The sequence below is a fragment of the Coturnix japonica genome, chromosome 1, assembly GCF_054131305.1.
Source record: "Coturnix japonica strain WE chromosome 1, WE-NBRP24, whole genome shotgun sequence".
In the NCBI taxonomy this organism is placed as follows: domain Eukaryota; kingdom Metazoa; phylum Chordata; class Aves; order Galliformes; family Phasianidae; genus Coturnix; species Coturnix japonica.
This window is the reverse complement of record NC_140663.1, coordinates 96,229,705-96,244,044: the sequence shown is the minus strand read 5'-3', so window position 1 is coordinate 96,244,044 and position 14,340 is coordinate 96,229,705. Positions and strand designations below refer to the sequence as shown.

The 14,340-nt window shown below is 45.0% G+C and overlaps 1 protein-coding gene across 3 annotated transcripts; it reads right to left on the bottom strand.

Annotated features, from left to right (window-relative positions):
- Nucleotides 1-451: 451 nt before the first annotated feature.
- Nucleotides 452-8,423, bottom strand: LOC107323014 (interferon gamma receptor 2). Of its 3 annotated transcripts, XM_015881700.3 has the most exons (7): nt 7,952-8,423; nt 6,479-6,605; nt 5,825-6,000; nt 4,642-4,790; nt 3,254-3,407; nt 2,486-2,640; nt 452-1,544 (listed from the first exon to the last, which is right to left on the bottom strand). In XM_015881700.3, exons 1-7 carry the CDS (start codon nt 8,022-8,024, stop codon nt 1,374-1,376), a joined length of 1,005 nt encoding a protein of 334 aa, XP_015737186.2. In that variant the 5' UTR covers nt 8,025-8,423; the 3' UTR covers nt 452-1,373. The 3 variants fall into 3 exon arrangements, 2 of the variants coding, with proteins under 2 accessions (XP_015737186.2, XP_085384888.1); XR_014939354.1 differs by lacking the exon at nt 3,254-3,407 and having other exon boundaries at nt 7,952-8,233; XM_085528762.1 differs by lacking the exons at nt 2,486-2,640; nt 3,254-3,407 and having other exon boundaries at nt 7,952-8,370.
- Nucleotides 8,424-14,340: the final 5,917 nt, after the last annotated feature.

Here is a 14,340-nt window from a genome sequence, read left to right as displayed (position 1 = left end):
TGTTACGCATGTAGGCTGTTCCTGTGGGGAGCCTGTGGTTATCTGTGTACAGTACCACGTGCAGAAATACAGATGAAAGGAGGGAGCAGTTAACCCTGTAGCTTGTGGCTGATTTGCAAGTTCTTAATGGGGCTTGAAGCTGACAAAGTCTTCAGGTAACTCTACTGTCTTGGCAGGGTGCTTGATTAGATTACTTCTTATAGGACACAGACTGAGGGAGCTTCTGGGAAATACTGGTTAATTTTGTCACTAGTCACGTGTGTGCCCCCAGAAGGGAGGGAACAGCAGGAGCCGAGACAGATAACTTCTAGCTGTGGCACTGGCTGATAACCTGTATCCATGGCAGCAGCAGACTCCATTAGTAGGTCTAAGTATCTGAGCAAGCCACATGCAAACAACCAAGCATTTTAATTTTTTAAAACAACCTGTATCAAACATGAAAAAAGTCACATTTTTTAATGAAATAACCCTATTTATTATTATTTTTTTTACTATATAAGTGGTTACTTTTATGTTATGAGACACCTTCCAGATCCCACAGCATTATGACATAAGGCTTAATTTGCGATCTGCTGTTTCTCCTTTGAGGTACTGAAACCACAACCCTTGCAGAACTGGGCTTCTAGTCAACAAGAGATTGTTAGCACCTGACCAGTAGCAACATATTTTATATAACTTCTGAGCAAAATAGGTTTTATTGCTGTGAAGGATATGATTGTCTCACTGCGGGTACAGATTAATGCTTTTTAACACTGTATAAAGATGCACAGACCCAAGGGGGAATGGAATTAACTACCCTTTGCCTTTCTTGAAGTAGTTCTCTGTATGTATTCACAATGAGGGGCATTGAGTGCCATTAAGTTTCTTTCTAGCAGTCATGGAAGGCACATTCAAAACTATGTGGGAAAGAATATTGGATTGGGTATAATACACTTCAAGTGAGTGGCAATACAGACTTCACAAATAAAGTAACAAAACAAAAGCCACTATAAAGTAATTTAAAAATTCCTCATTATACTCAGTCCTACAATAAAGTGCCATTATTTTTCAAAGCTGGGCTCCAGGGGGAGGAGGAGGGAAGTACGATGATGATACAGTCATTTGTAGCCAGATGTCTTTCTTAAGGCAATTTAGTGTTCGTTTCGCCTTCAAATTCCACCTTTCTAGTCCGTGGCAGAAAGAATATTGCTGCTGCTGTAGCACAACAGAAACTGCTTTAAAAAAGGCCCAGGTTCCACATAATTCTCAGGAAGCCAAGTCTTGCTCAGGATTTGTTAGTCCAGGGCTCACTGTCTGTCCTGGTGGGAGCCAAGCAGCACCGCTTGCAGGCAAAAGCTTCTGCAAAAACTGGTGTTCTTACAAAGGTGCCACCCCTATGTCACGTCACGGCCACTGGAGCTGCTGCGTGAGCAAGTGTTACCATCCAACATGTCACCATATGCGCTGCTTCCTTCTCCTGTATACACAACTGTTAGAGAATCTTCGGGAACTTCATCATGGTTCTCCAACACCTCCAAGTGAGGCATGCTCGGGTCTCTCAAATACTGTAAAATGGCAGAAATGACAGGTTAGCTACTGATCCACAGAACAGGTACTTCAGAAGCTGCAGAGACAGAGCAAGTAGTACTGGCTATAGGCAAGTTGGTTTAGAACAGAATGCAAAACACTAATTAAACATATATTTATTTTATTCTGGATTTCCTTGAAGGAGATAAGAACTGAATAATGCAAAGGTTAAAAACACGTCAGTTCTTTTTCTGCAGAAAGAAATATGGCAGACATCCATTTAAGAGAGTTGAAAACATCCCACATTACATATTGTTGATAAGCTTATCTTTGGACAGCACGTCAAAGTTCTACAAAAGAATAAGCCACAGAAGAGTTTTTTCCTATTACACTGCTGGAGCCATGCCCTGTAGCTGCAGGAATCTGGCAACTGACGGCTTGTTAGAACACTGCCAGGGCAAGTGAGAGAAGGTTCTGCCTTGTTCAGTGTGAGATGAGATAAATCAGTATTGCACCTTTCATTGTCAACAGAAAACTCCACAGTGTCATTCTTCTCTTATAATTACTATTTGCTTTGACTTTCCTTTCGTCTCCTTCGCTCCAAAATTATCAGTGTCACGCTGAATATAGGAAACTTTTAATCACAGAAAAGGAAGATAAGGAAAAATAAGAAAAGAAGCCAGAGAAAAGGATTTGTTCTTCCTACTAACTCCATGTAGTCTCCTGCTTACTAAACAGACCCTGTGTTTCAGGGGCAACATTAGGAATGTTCTATATGGAATACATGCTGAGTGAGAACTTTGAAATGGAGAGCTGTGCTTGAAGACTATTTCCTGTTTAAAAAGAGGAAGCTCAACAGGACTGAGACAATGCTGCTTAGTACAGAAATGTGTCAGCTGGAAGGAGAAAAAGTCCCAGGATTCACTGTCTCCTGCAAGAGGAGGTGGAGGGGGAAGAGAAACAACTTGTCTACACGTACCTCTTCAAAGTGTGATGGGATTCTCAAAGGTGGCTTGGACAAATATTTAATTGCTTTCTGGTGTCTCCATAAACAAAATAAACCCGCTATTAAGAAAATTAAAAGCAGACCAATGGACAGAAATATTATGACAATATATCCAGCTTTGGCCGCCTCTGAAAAAGAACACATGGCAGGTTCATATGTATATAGCCCATGTAAAGCAACATACAACAAGCTGACATGTGCTGTCTGTGGCAATCAAATTTCCAAGGTTAAGGTCACACAGATGCGTTCCAAACACCTGTGCTGAGAAGTAGCTTGGTGGTGATTCCATACAGCAATCACCAGCCTGTCCCCCTGTGCACACAGCCTAATGTAAGCTTCTACACGACATGCTGGTGGGTGGAAGGCATGCAGGGAATGCAATCTGCCCTTCTTCCACCTTTGGTTTTTATCAGCAAAATGCCATTAATGCCAGGGGCTTTAGAACATGTGATTCTCTCCAGCAAAAGAAGCACTGCTGACTCCAACATCACATCTTAGGGTCTTGTGTTCAAATTGCCCAGGCTAGCTCCTGGGGGCAGCAGAAACTGCAGTGACTGAGGACAAGGGCAGCTGGAAGAGCGTAACAAAGACCATCAACTACTGACCAAACCATCACCTACTGATTTGCCATTAATGACAATTATGGATTGGTATCTATTAATACTCCTGACAAATACAGGTATGTAACCAGTCCTACACCCATCCCACCATACAAGAAAAAGAACAAAAACAGGTTTATACCACTGATGGTTGTTCTGTAGCACTCCGGGACTGTTTGCAGTCCAAGCAACTGGAAATCTAAATATGCCATCAATTCTACTTGGATTGTAAAACAATAAAGTGTCATTTGCTTCAGGCCTTTAATTTTGAATAGTGTATCGACTGTCTTTATCTCCTGTTGAAAGGAAAAAAAAAAAGAATATGTATGTTACTGCAAGAATCAGAGCCTGGCTTCAGTGCAGTTCTCCTTCCCTTACTGCAGTCTGTCGTTCAAAGAAAGGATGGTTTTCTTAACTCAGCTTTTCCTAATGTGCCAAGAGAAATCATGAAATACAGTGAAGCAGGAATGCTGAGATGTATCTGAAATCTCTTTGTTTTTAAATGAAATACGTCCAACCACGTAAAACCTACCCACAAGGGTATGAACAGCAAGGTCTGACTTCAACCACACCATGCTGCCAGATGCTTTCACACGGCTGCTGTAACTCTGGCAGTTAATGCAAGGCAGGAAGGAGGAAGGAAAAGGGAGCCATGAGAAATGTCTTCACCATCAGAGGCTGACAGAAACACACTGCAGCGCTTCCACTATTTTTCCATCAGGGGAAAAAACAGCTGATGGGCAGCGCAAAACCTCCATGCTCCTACCAAGGCTGATCTCTTTAACCCGCGACAGCTTCAAGGAAGCCTAAAAAATGCCTCCAAGAGTGACATCTCACTTCACTTTCAAACATTTGATTCTGCATCAAAAACACATGTTTGTCTAAGGGAGGAAGGAAGTGGAGGCGTTTCAGATTTAGCAAGACCTTTAGAACACAGAAGGCTTGAAATGATTTTTTTCCCCTGCTTCTGTTTTTCAGCAATCAGCTTGAAAATGACACTCTTGTGATTCTTCTTCCTTTTTCATTCTTACTTTTCTCTTTCTGAAAGGCAGTGGCACACCGTGAGGTAGGTCAAACCCACTGAGTTTCGGTGCAAATAAGGGACAGCTCTTCCCGGCTGCAAACAACATGTTTTGAAGAACTACAGCCTTTCTCTGCCCTGGGAGCACAGACATCAGCAGCCTGTCACTGAAGCTGCCTACACAAACATTCCCTGAAAGGAGGAAGAGCGTCCCACAATTTTCAAATTGCCCAAACAAACTTTGGAATCTAAATATTATTTTAAAGCCACCTTTGACACTGTGCGGATTCTCTCCTTGGAGCTGCAGTGTGATCTGTTTGTGAAAGTTCTGTAATACGTGCATTACTTGTGCCAGAACCAGACTAACTTACATTCAAGCTACCAAATGATGACCTCTGCTCTCAAAAAAACATTCATTCTCTTCCTCCATATCAGTTGTTTTGACAAGAAATGCTGACTCGTCTCTTAGTCATACAGGCAATAGAAACAAAACAAATCAGAATTCTTACTTTTTTAGTAGTAATTGTTGTGTTCTCCCAGTAGGACACATGATAGTGGAAAAGGTAACCTGCCTCAGGTCCAAAAGGAGGTGCGACACTAATGAGAAGAGAGTCAGAGCTTACAATCACACTGTTCACTTTAGGAGGTCCAATAGTAGCTGAAAAGAAACAAAGAAAGAGCAGTGAACCTCTGGGATGCTGAACAGCTCATCACATTACGTATTACATTGTGCAGGCTGGATGTGGCTCTGGGCAGCCTGGTCTGGTGGTTGGCGACCCTGCACATAGCAGAGGGGTTGGAACTGGATGATCACTGTGGTCCTTTGCAACCCAGGCCGTACTGTGATTCTATGATTACATCCAGCTTTATTTAGATACTCTTATGGTACTCAGCAAACACTGAATGTCAGCTCTTTTTTTCCTCCTCAAGAAAGGGAACACAACATTTTTTCATCTACTTAATGCTTTCCTAACCCCACATGGGATCCCACCCTTCTCCTGCACAAACAATCCTGCATCACAAGCTATGGATACAGCAATTGTAGTCTTCAGCTCAGGACTCTGGCAATTCCTTAGCCCTGCATTCTTTACTATCAGGGAAAATAGACTCTTCCCACTACGGAGCACCATTACTCATCACAAAGTACAGGAGAAAGACTCTGTTAACCCATTCTCCTGCTTCTCTACTATTTAAGGGGTTTTCTAAAACTCAACATTTATCTTCTCCAAATCCTGAAACCAATCACAGCAAGGAATAGGGCAGATCTCACAAAGAACAGTAACATGACTGTCTGCACATCTCATAGGATTTAAAGTATGCCCTTCACCCTTCTGCACCATAGCAAAGGCAGGACAGCCTGGAATTGTTAGAAAAGAGATCTGTTCAACAGAAACTACCACAAACAACAGAATTGCATGTGACACAGGCTGTAGTTCTTACAAGGCTTGACCATCCAAGGAAACTCATCAGAAACATGTTTCCAATACCTGTTGAAGGAATGCGCTGCTAATGTCACTGCAGAGGAACTGATGGCTATCAAATTCCTAGCGATACACAGAGACCTTGCAGCATTTGCTAACCGAGCACCTACAGATCTCTCATTTAGCTCTTTCACATAACAGAGTAATAAAATCCTAGAACGCTTAACAAGTCTCCCTAGAGAGACGTACTGGCATCACAAATAACACTTACTGTTTCTCTCTGCCACAAACGGGTCCGTTTCCACCCAGGCTGAAGTTCTTGGCCCCATTTCAGCCCTCACTCGCAGAACGACGGTCCAGCGACGTGCCTTGGCTGACTGGAGGAAACTGCACTCAGTCTGGGCGATACGCGTGCAGTTTATCTCACTCCAGTGATTGTAGGCAGCTCTGTAACACAAACCAAAGGCTAAATAAAGCATCAGCAGGATGACCAGCTATCAAAGCTCTAAAATACAATCCCTCATACCTAGAAGGCTTTTCTAAGAATAGGGTATGTAACAAAACAACTGCTTTCACAAGCATTTATTCTACAGCCTTTTTAGTTCCTGCATCTCTTCAGCACTGGGGAAAAAAAAAGAGCAAGGGAGAATTCATCAAGGTAAGAATTACACTGGAAACCACGCAACATTTCTGGATGCTTTTTGGGTCTTCAGTCTTTACTCAGTGCAGCGGCAACACAAGAAGCTACGAGAACCTCTGTCTTCAGAAGATGCTTTTGGATACTCACAGAAACATCAGTAATAAACAGCTCATACTTTCATTTCTATGCTTTTTCATTCTTAGTATTATTTTTTTTTTTTTAAACCAACTTTGTTACTGGATTAAAGCAAAATCAGTTTGGTCGCTTCTCAAACCATTTGCTTACGTTTTAAGCTGGACGGTGTAGGACACTGAGCCTCCATCCACTTTAACAGGAGACCACCTCAGGGAATTACGAAAGTTAGAGGAATAAACTGCTACGTTCTTTGGTGCCGGCAGATCTGGAGAAGATTCTAAAATGAGAAGCAAAAGCAATTACTACAATATTCAACTACCTTTCAGGAGAGACGTAATGGCAGGATCTTAAAGTCCCTCACACACAGGAAGGAAACTGCACAAAAAGTCGTGCGTTAAGCCCTAAGTCCCAAATACAAAACAACCTGTTACGCTCCTCAAGTTTTAATTAGGCGTGCTACTAGTTTCTTAGCCTCAAGCTTTTGTGTAGTGTTGTTAAATAAACACACACCACATCACACTGCAAAAGGACCGTCCTGCTTTGCAAACTGCGATTCTTCACAATCACAAATGCTAGGCAAGCTATTAAAATCTCTGCTGTGCTCTAATGGTTACTTAGAAACTGTCATTTGAGAAAAAGTTTTCACTTTCTAGTCACTTGTGGCAACCTCAGCTCTGGTCTGGCATGTGGCGGGGTATCTCACACCATCAGCAATCTGTGCAGTCTGACACTCCAAATTAATTGTACACAACTCAAGGCTGCCACCACAAAATACAACCAGCAGCAGCATTATTTTCTCCCTCTTAAAAAAGGGATAAGGGAAGCTGGTTCATATTCTCTGCTCTCAGGACCACATGTTTGTTGTTTTGCCTTACATTAGCATGCGGATGCAGATGATTTCCCCTACCCGCTTCTGAAAACACTGACAGCAGTCTCAGACTTACGGCTCTGTAGCTGAACATGAAGCTGCCACGTGCCACACAGCGCTTACTGCTGTGCTGGGAAGAGGTTCTGCAGCACAGTTCACATTTCAGCTGGTTACCTGTGTCCTGCCTTTCTGTCCAGTTTGGATGTGGTATTGCTTGAACAGCCAACAACCCTCAGGCTCTTCCCTCCTGCATGCTGGCTCGTTAGGCCGCAAGTCAGAGCTCTGACATTGCAGAGCATGAAGCCGTAAGTTACAGTGTGGGACACCAACCCAGCCTGGCCTAGCCAAGGGTTTCAGTGCCACTCTTGCTGGCACATACACCCAAGAAACATCCTCAGCCCTGAGCTCGGGCTCTGCCCAGGCGGCAAAAGCTCACCGCGTTCTCTTAGCCCAGTACGGACTTCCAGCTTAAAATAAACGGCCAAGCGCTTACACTCTAAATCCGACCCGACGTCAAGAACCCGAATCACGCGCTGAAAGCGGAGCGATAGATCGAGTGTCGCATCACGAGCTTTCCCAGGACCCGCAGAGCCGGCTAAGGAAGGCGCCCGTGCGGGGCGAGGGAAGGCGGCGGCCCGCACCAGCCCAGCCAAGGTGAGGTCAACCCGGGAGGGCCCCGCCGCGCTCGCACCGCCCCTCCAAGCCCGAGCACTCAATCCCGCGCTGCTCGGACCGGACCGGACCGCCACACGCACCTGTGCCCGAGGCCCGGGCCGGGCCTTGAAGGAAGATGCCGATGAGGAAGAGGAGCAGCGCCCGCCACGGCATGGCCCGGCCGGCAGCGCCACACCGCCACGGCCCCGCCCGCCTGCCGAGGCCGCGGGGCCACTGCCGATGCCCGAGGAGCGGGGCCGGCGGCGGGCGGGCCTGAGGGGTCGCCTCACAGCCGCGGTCTGCCTGCCGCCGCCAAAGGGAAGCCAGGCGCGACCGAAGAGCGGCTCGGGGCGGCGGCCCACCCCGCTCCTCCTCCCGTGAAAGCAGAGCCCGCCCCTCGGCACCGCCTGTGGCCGAATAGCAGCGTTCCTTCAGGGGCGAGGCACCGCAGCCCGACCGCAGGCGGTGCGTGCGTGCTTGGCAGGCCCGGCCCTGTGCCGGTATGGGCCGCGTGTGGTCGATGTGAGAAAATCTCTCCCGGGGCGGTCAGAGGCTTCTGTTCGCTTTCTCCGCCTGTGTGCAGCGCTGACGCGAGATTAGGCCTAACCACAGCCCTTAGATAGCGGCTGCGCAGAGTAAATCGAAGTTCTCTTCTTCAGGAGAGGGGGGAATGCAGAACTGTGCCAGCAGGAGGCCTCTCAGAGTGGGGATACTGAATACTTCCTATAAAAAGCGACATTTGAACTGCATCAGCAAGGGCTGGGGATCCAGAGACATCCAGTCTGCAGCAAAAGGCATCCAGAGAAGGACAGTGAAGCTGTGAGGGGTCTGGAGCACAAGTCTGATGGGGAGCTACTGAGAGCTGTGGTTGTTCAGTCTGGAGAAGAGGGTGCTCAGGGGAAACCGCATCACTCTGTACAACCACCTGAAAGGAGGTCGTGGTGAGGTGGGCTAGGCCTCTTCTCCCAGTTAACAGTGATAGGATGAGAGGAGATGGCCTCAGGTTGCACCAGGGGAGGTTCAGGTTGGATATTAGGAACAATTTCTTCTCAGTAAGAGCAGTGCTGCAGTGGCACAGGCTGCCCAGGGATGTGGTGCAGTCACCGTCCCTGGAGGTGTTCAAGAGCCGTGTGGATGTGGCACTGAGGGACGTGGGCAGTGGGCATGGTGGGGGTGGGCTGATGGTTGGACTGGGTGATCTTAGTGATCTTCTCTAAACTTAAAAGATTCCATGCTGCTATGGAAAGGATACCAGACAAGAACAACACAAACATCTTGTTTCTGTAGCACCTGATAAGGCTGAGTAGTTCTTGGTTTACAGCTGACATTGGATGAATCACTTCATTCTGCTTTAGCTCAGTTCTTCCTCAATCAAAAAAGGGCTTCCTTTATATGGCCTATGTCTGGCCTGCTAATACCAACAGCAGGCAAAGGTCTTCATTTCCAAAGGTAATAAAATAGGTTGGGATCTTAGCTGATGGCTTTTGGCACTGACAGGTGTGTTAATAGCTGGAAACAAGTATAAACAAAGGGAAAAATCAGAGCAAGGGCTGAAGGCAGACTGGTTGTTTGGTTACAAACATAGAAGCAGCTAGATAGGGATGGTAGAGATTGAAGGTATTCAGCTGCAGGTTTGTACAGTTTTCTTTGCAGTGAACTCACCTGACCTGTTTCTCAACCATTCTGGGAAGAGTGACTCATCTCTCTGCGGTTCTATTAAAACCTTCTGCTCCACAAGCTTCACCACAGGATTTCCCCAGTGACATGCCTGTGCTGAAACACAGATCCTTGATTAATGGTTCTCAAGCCAGTGGATGGATTTTGGTCACACAGCATTAGCATGACTCACGGTGCTTTCCTGATGACGTGAGGCCAAGCGAGTAGCTGGGAAGGCCAAGAGCAGTTTGTGACTCTGAAACATACATAACAAAATGGCTGGGCAAAACATGTCCAGAAGGCACACTGAATTTGGTGACATCTCTAATTCATGCATTAAAAGAGATTCAGAGAAGCACTCAAGTATGTTGAAAAGCAATTCAATACACCAATTAATTCTGAAGCTGGGTTTCCCTCTCTCTACCCTTGTGTGGAAAGATGTGTATTTACTGGGTTGGAGGAATCCCATAACCAGTAATCTTACCTGTCTTCTCCTTGCCAAACCAGACAGGAAACTAATTAAGGAAACTAAGTAAGGAAATACATTTTAAGGGAGAAATGGCTCCATCCATTGCCCCGAGCTATAAGGCTCTGAAAAGAACATTCACTGAAAAATATGTAGAGAAAAAAATCACTATGACACATAACAGCAATACATTGATGTAGTAAGTGTGTGCATTTCACCTTTGCGAGCAGCTTTCTGCTCTAAAATCCCAGTCTCGCTGGTTATTACGTGTTATGTGTGGATCACCAAGAAAGGCAGCAAAGCAACATCGAGCCAATTACTTCACTGCACAGAATCTCGAAGAACTGAAATCTATGAATGATAAGAAATTTCCCCCAAATTTACTTTTCCATGTGAGATACAGAGGTGAAATGCTTCAGTTCAAAGATCCAAGGACACCAAGACCCAAGGAAAAGCAACTGAGCTGTTTGATGTCCTGACATTAAAGTAAACCACCGAATCACAGAACCCCCCCCACTTGTAGGGGACCCATAGGTATCATTGAGCCCGACTCCTGGCTCCATATATTTCTCTAAGCTGCTTTGAAATACGTTTAAAGTAAAAACATAAATCTATGGCAATTATCTCACACTAGGATAGAGAATTGTTTTGTGTCTTTGTATTTGAATTTTAATTGGAGACTTGGCTCTGGCATACTTTGCATTTTGATTTTATAGCACATGAATGTCTCGTTTTTAATTAGCAATTACTTTGTGGGCATAAGGTCAAAAGAAGAGGAAAAGATAGGAGGAAAGAGAGAAACGCCTCCTGCCCTTGATCTGGTTTGTGTATTCTGAATTAGAGCATTATTTGGTACATTTACCAGAACTGAGCAACTAGAACAGACTTTCCTACAAGGTAATATAAATCAAATTAAATTGGGGAGGGGGGGAGGAGAAGGAGGATAAGGAGGGAAGGCCTTAGTGATTCATTTACAGTAATTATCTGATGGAATGTAAACTAGAAACAGAGAGGAAGTAAGAATAATGAGTCCTGGCATGCTCACTTAGAGCAGCTTTGGTAAGCAGCAAAAACAGGAGCCGTTGTGTAGATAGATAAAAACCATGTGTGCGCTATGGACAAACTTGTCTATCAGACCATTATTTTTAAGACAGGGCATGTCTTTGTATCTGCAAAGTGACCATTAAGGTAAGAAGATGTTTCGTGTGTTGTTGATGCTGAATAGTTACATTAGCAAAAAGATCACAGTGGCAGAGAAACTAAAAGCAACTTCCTCAAATACTGACATTCAGATACAGCATTACTTGGAAGACAGAGGTTTTGGTGTGGGAATTTCCAAGGGTCAGGAGTAGGAGGTTAAAACAGATTGGGAAGCACATTAGCTGATGGGATATTAAGCATTATTTCTGGTGATGGAAGGCATGCAGTGCTGGGAGGTGACCTTAAAAGCACTTGTAGAAAACATGAGTATCCCACAACTGTTAATATGTTAATATGGGAGATGTAAATATCTCCCTTTTTTTTCTTGGAGCCCCCTCATTTTGTGGGCACATCCAGGCCATGACCACATTGAAGAGACAGGTAGAGAATCTCTGGCTTCCCTCCTGACCAGAAGGGGGACTCCCCCAGCTCACTGCACAAGGGCAGCCTGCTGATCCAACTGACCTGGCACAACTCTGTTCAGGGTTAATTGAACCAGTTCATCCTGATGCCAATTAATAACAAGATCCAGCATGAGGGAGTGGGGAAGGATCATGAAGCTCCAACCAGCCCCCCCCCACCACAGGCAGGGCCAACAACCGCCACATTTAATCCAGACCAGGCTGTCCAGGGCCCCATCCAACCTGGCCATAAAACCACCAGCCATGTGGTGTTCAGCCTGGAATCAAAGGCAGACACACAGTTTGTCACCTGGACAGTGTTATGAGATCTGAATACCAACACAATGGGGTCCTTCCAGGGGCCAGCAGAGCCCACTCATGTCCTGCTGTAATTAGATACTTACAAACATCCTTTGGGGACCTTGGGGGAAAACAGTTAAATAAAGCCAGGAAACTACATTGACTTATGTCTTCCAGGTTACTCTTGGAAGTTCTTTAGAGCTGAGGGCTGCAATGCTGATATGGCAGAACTTTGATGCATTAATGAAAACTCTGATTAAATTTCAGGTGTCCCTGTATGAGGAAGTACTTGCAAGTGAGAAGATGCACAGTATGGGCAGAAATGGGCATCATTTTCTTCCTAGAAGTAAGACCTGAGATCTTAAAAGTGTTCTGTGAAAAGTTTGGTTGAGGAAAATGCTTCATTCCAAGTGCTGGATAATTCTTTTTTATGCAAACAGCAGGTCCTCAGCATTAAACATTTATGGTAGAGAACATCCTGAAGTACAGCTGATATGGCAATTGCTGATAAGGCAGGCTGAAGGCACAAGGGGAGCCCAGCTTGCTTCCAAAGATGCATACAGGCCTTTCATATCTGATTTAGACTTTGCACAGTTTCTCTGCAGTGCGAACAGAGGGTTTCTATGCTTAGAGAAATGGCACTGCTGTATGCATGGGCAATGGCATCCCCATGTGGCCTTTGCCACAGGGGCACAAGGAGCCATTGGCCTCAGGTTAAATCACTGCTGGGGATCAACACAAGCCGGGTGGCTGATTATCATCTCCTGAAGACATTGCAGGCAGAGAGAAAACAGAGTAAAGGTGAGGCAGAATCAGATATCTGATACTGCTGCTGCTGGCAGCATGACTGCAGGCAGCCAGATTTTCCGTTCAGTGTGGTACAGTATGAAGAGCGAGCGGGGGATGAGGGAAAATTGGTCATACCAGAGAAGTGAATAATTGCTTAGGAGCTTATTTAAAAAAAAAAAAAAAAGAAAAAAGAAGCAACAGCACAGTTTGCGAGGAAGACAAGGGTGGAACTTTGCTATGACTCAGCCAAAAACTCAATGGAACTGAGAGGGAGAGGCATGCAGCTCCTTCCATAACACATTAACATAGGCAAGAATGGCAGAAGCAGCCAGGGTGAGGAGTAACCTATCCAGTATAGCATGCTGTGGGGTGCTCTGTGCATTAACTGCATCAATGCCAGAACAAGATGAAAAAAATATGTACATAAAAAATACACAGTTCCAGTCTTGCAGTATGGGCTACAGTGCCAACATGCAGCTGTTTTCTGAGGCTTCAGTCATAGAATCAGGGCCTGTACGCATATGCATGTATATACAGTACACACATGTACAGGGAGAAGCCGATGTAGAGAAATCTTCTTGAGCTTTCTAAGGAAATATCTAAGTTTATGTATAAGAAAAGAAGACATCATCAGTCCCATGGGGTAAAAGACATAAAATGCCACTAACGTCTTCTGCTTCCCAGCTATGATCTTTCCTGTATGTGTGTTTTATTTCAGTGCAGAGATAGTACATAACTGTACATTCAGTCTGATCTTTATCGTATGTGGGAAGGAAGAGACGCTCTGCTGTAGGTTTGTAGCTATGGAGCTGTAAGATCACTCCTATTCGTTTTCTTCCTCCTACACGTCTTTACTATACTTAAAAAGTTGTGTAAGTGCACAGAGCCGAGAACACAAAGATGTCATAGAATCATTTGAGCTGAAGGTTCTTTTAAAGGCCATCTGAGCCTACTCCCCTCCTGCAGTGAGCAGGGACACCCACAGCTCCATCAGGTGCTCAGAGCCCCATCCAGCCTGACCTTGAGTGTCTCCAGGGATGGGGCGTCCACCACCTCTCTGGGCAACCTGTTCCACTGCCTTACCACCCTTATGGCAAAAAACTTCCTTATATCAAATCTGAATGTCCCCTCTTTTAGATTGAAACCTAATTTCCCCCTGTCCTATCATAACAGACCCTCCCTAAAGGACAGCAGAGATGGCTGGAGGGTATCACCTTAAATTCCACAAGGGCACAAACAAGAATAGTTCACCTACTATAAATTTTTCTGGGAAGTTTTTGCATCCATTTTACATCCAGTGTAAAAGACATTTTGGCTGAAAAGTGCTAATAGGCACATCCCTCTCTTGGGATTTTAGGCTGAATCCTAAGGCGAGATCTTCTCCAATACACATATGTGACAATTCCACTCGAACATCCAGATGCTTGGGATCTAACGTAAGGTAAGACCAGCAGAGGGAGCACAAATCATTAGGTACCAACGCTGCTCACGGGGAGAAATGCCAGGATAAATAATCACTTCCTTGTAGTTGGATGATAAAACTTGGCAGCTTTGGTAATTAAATAGCACTCAATGAAAGGGAATACAGTTACTAGAACCTAAGCAGAGCTGACATCACCACCATTTTCTTTTTTTTTTTTTAAAAAAAAAACATTGCTCAAAAAACCCTAAAAACAAA

Bases quoted from the DNA above. Each gene is read 5' to 3' on its own strand.
- LOC107323014 (XM_015881700.3), bottom strand. From the start codon at position 8,024: ATGCCGTGGCGGGCGCTGCTCCTCTTCCTCATCGGCATCTTCCTTCAA. The intron at 3,408-4,641 runs GTAAGAATTCTG...TCCTTTCAACAG, and splicing joins CAACAATTACTACTAAAAAA to GAGATAAAGACAGTCGATAC. The intron at 2,641-3,253 runs GTATAAACCTGT...GTTCTTTTTCAG, and splicing joins CTACAGAACAACCATCAGTG to AGGCGGCCAAAGCTGGATAT.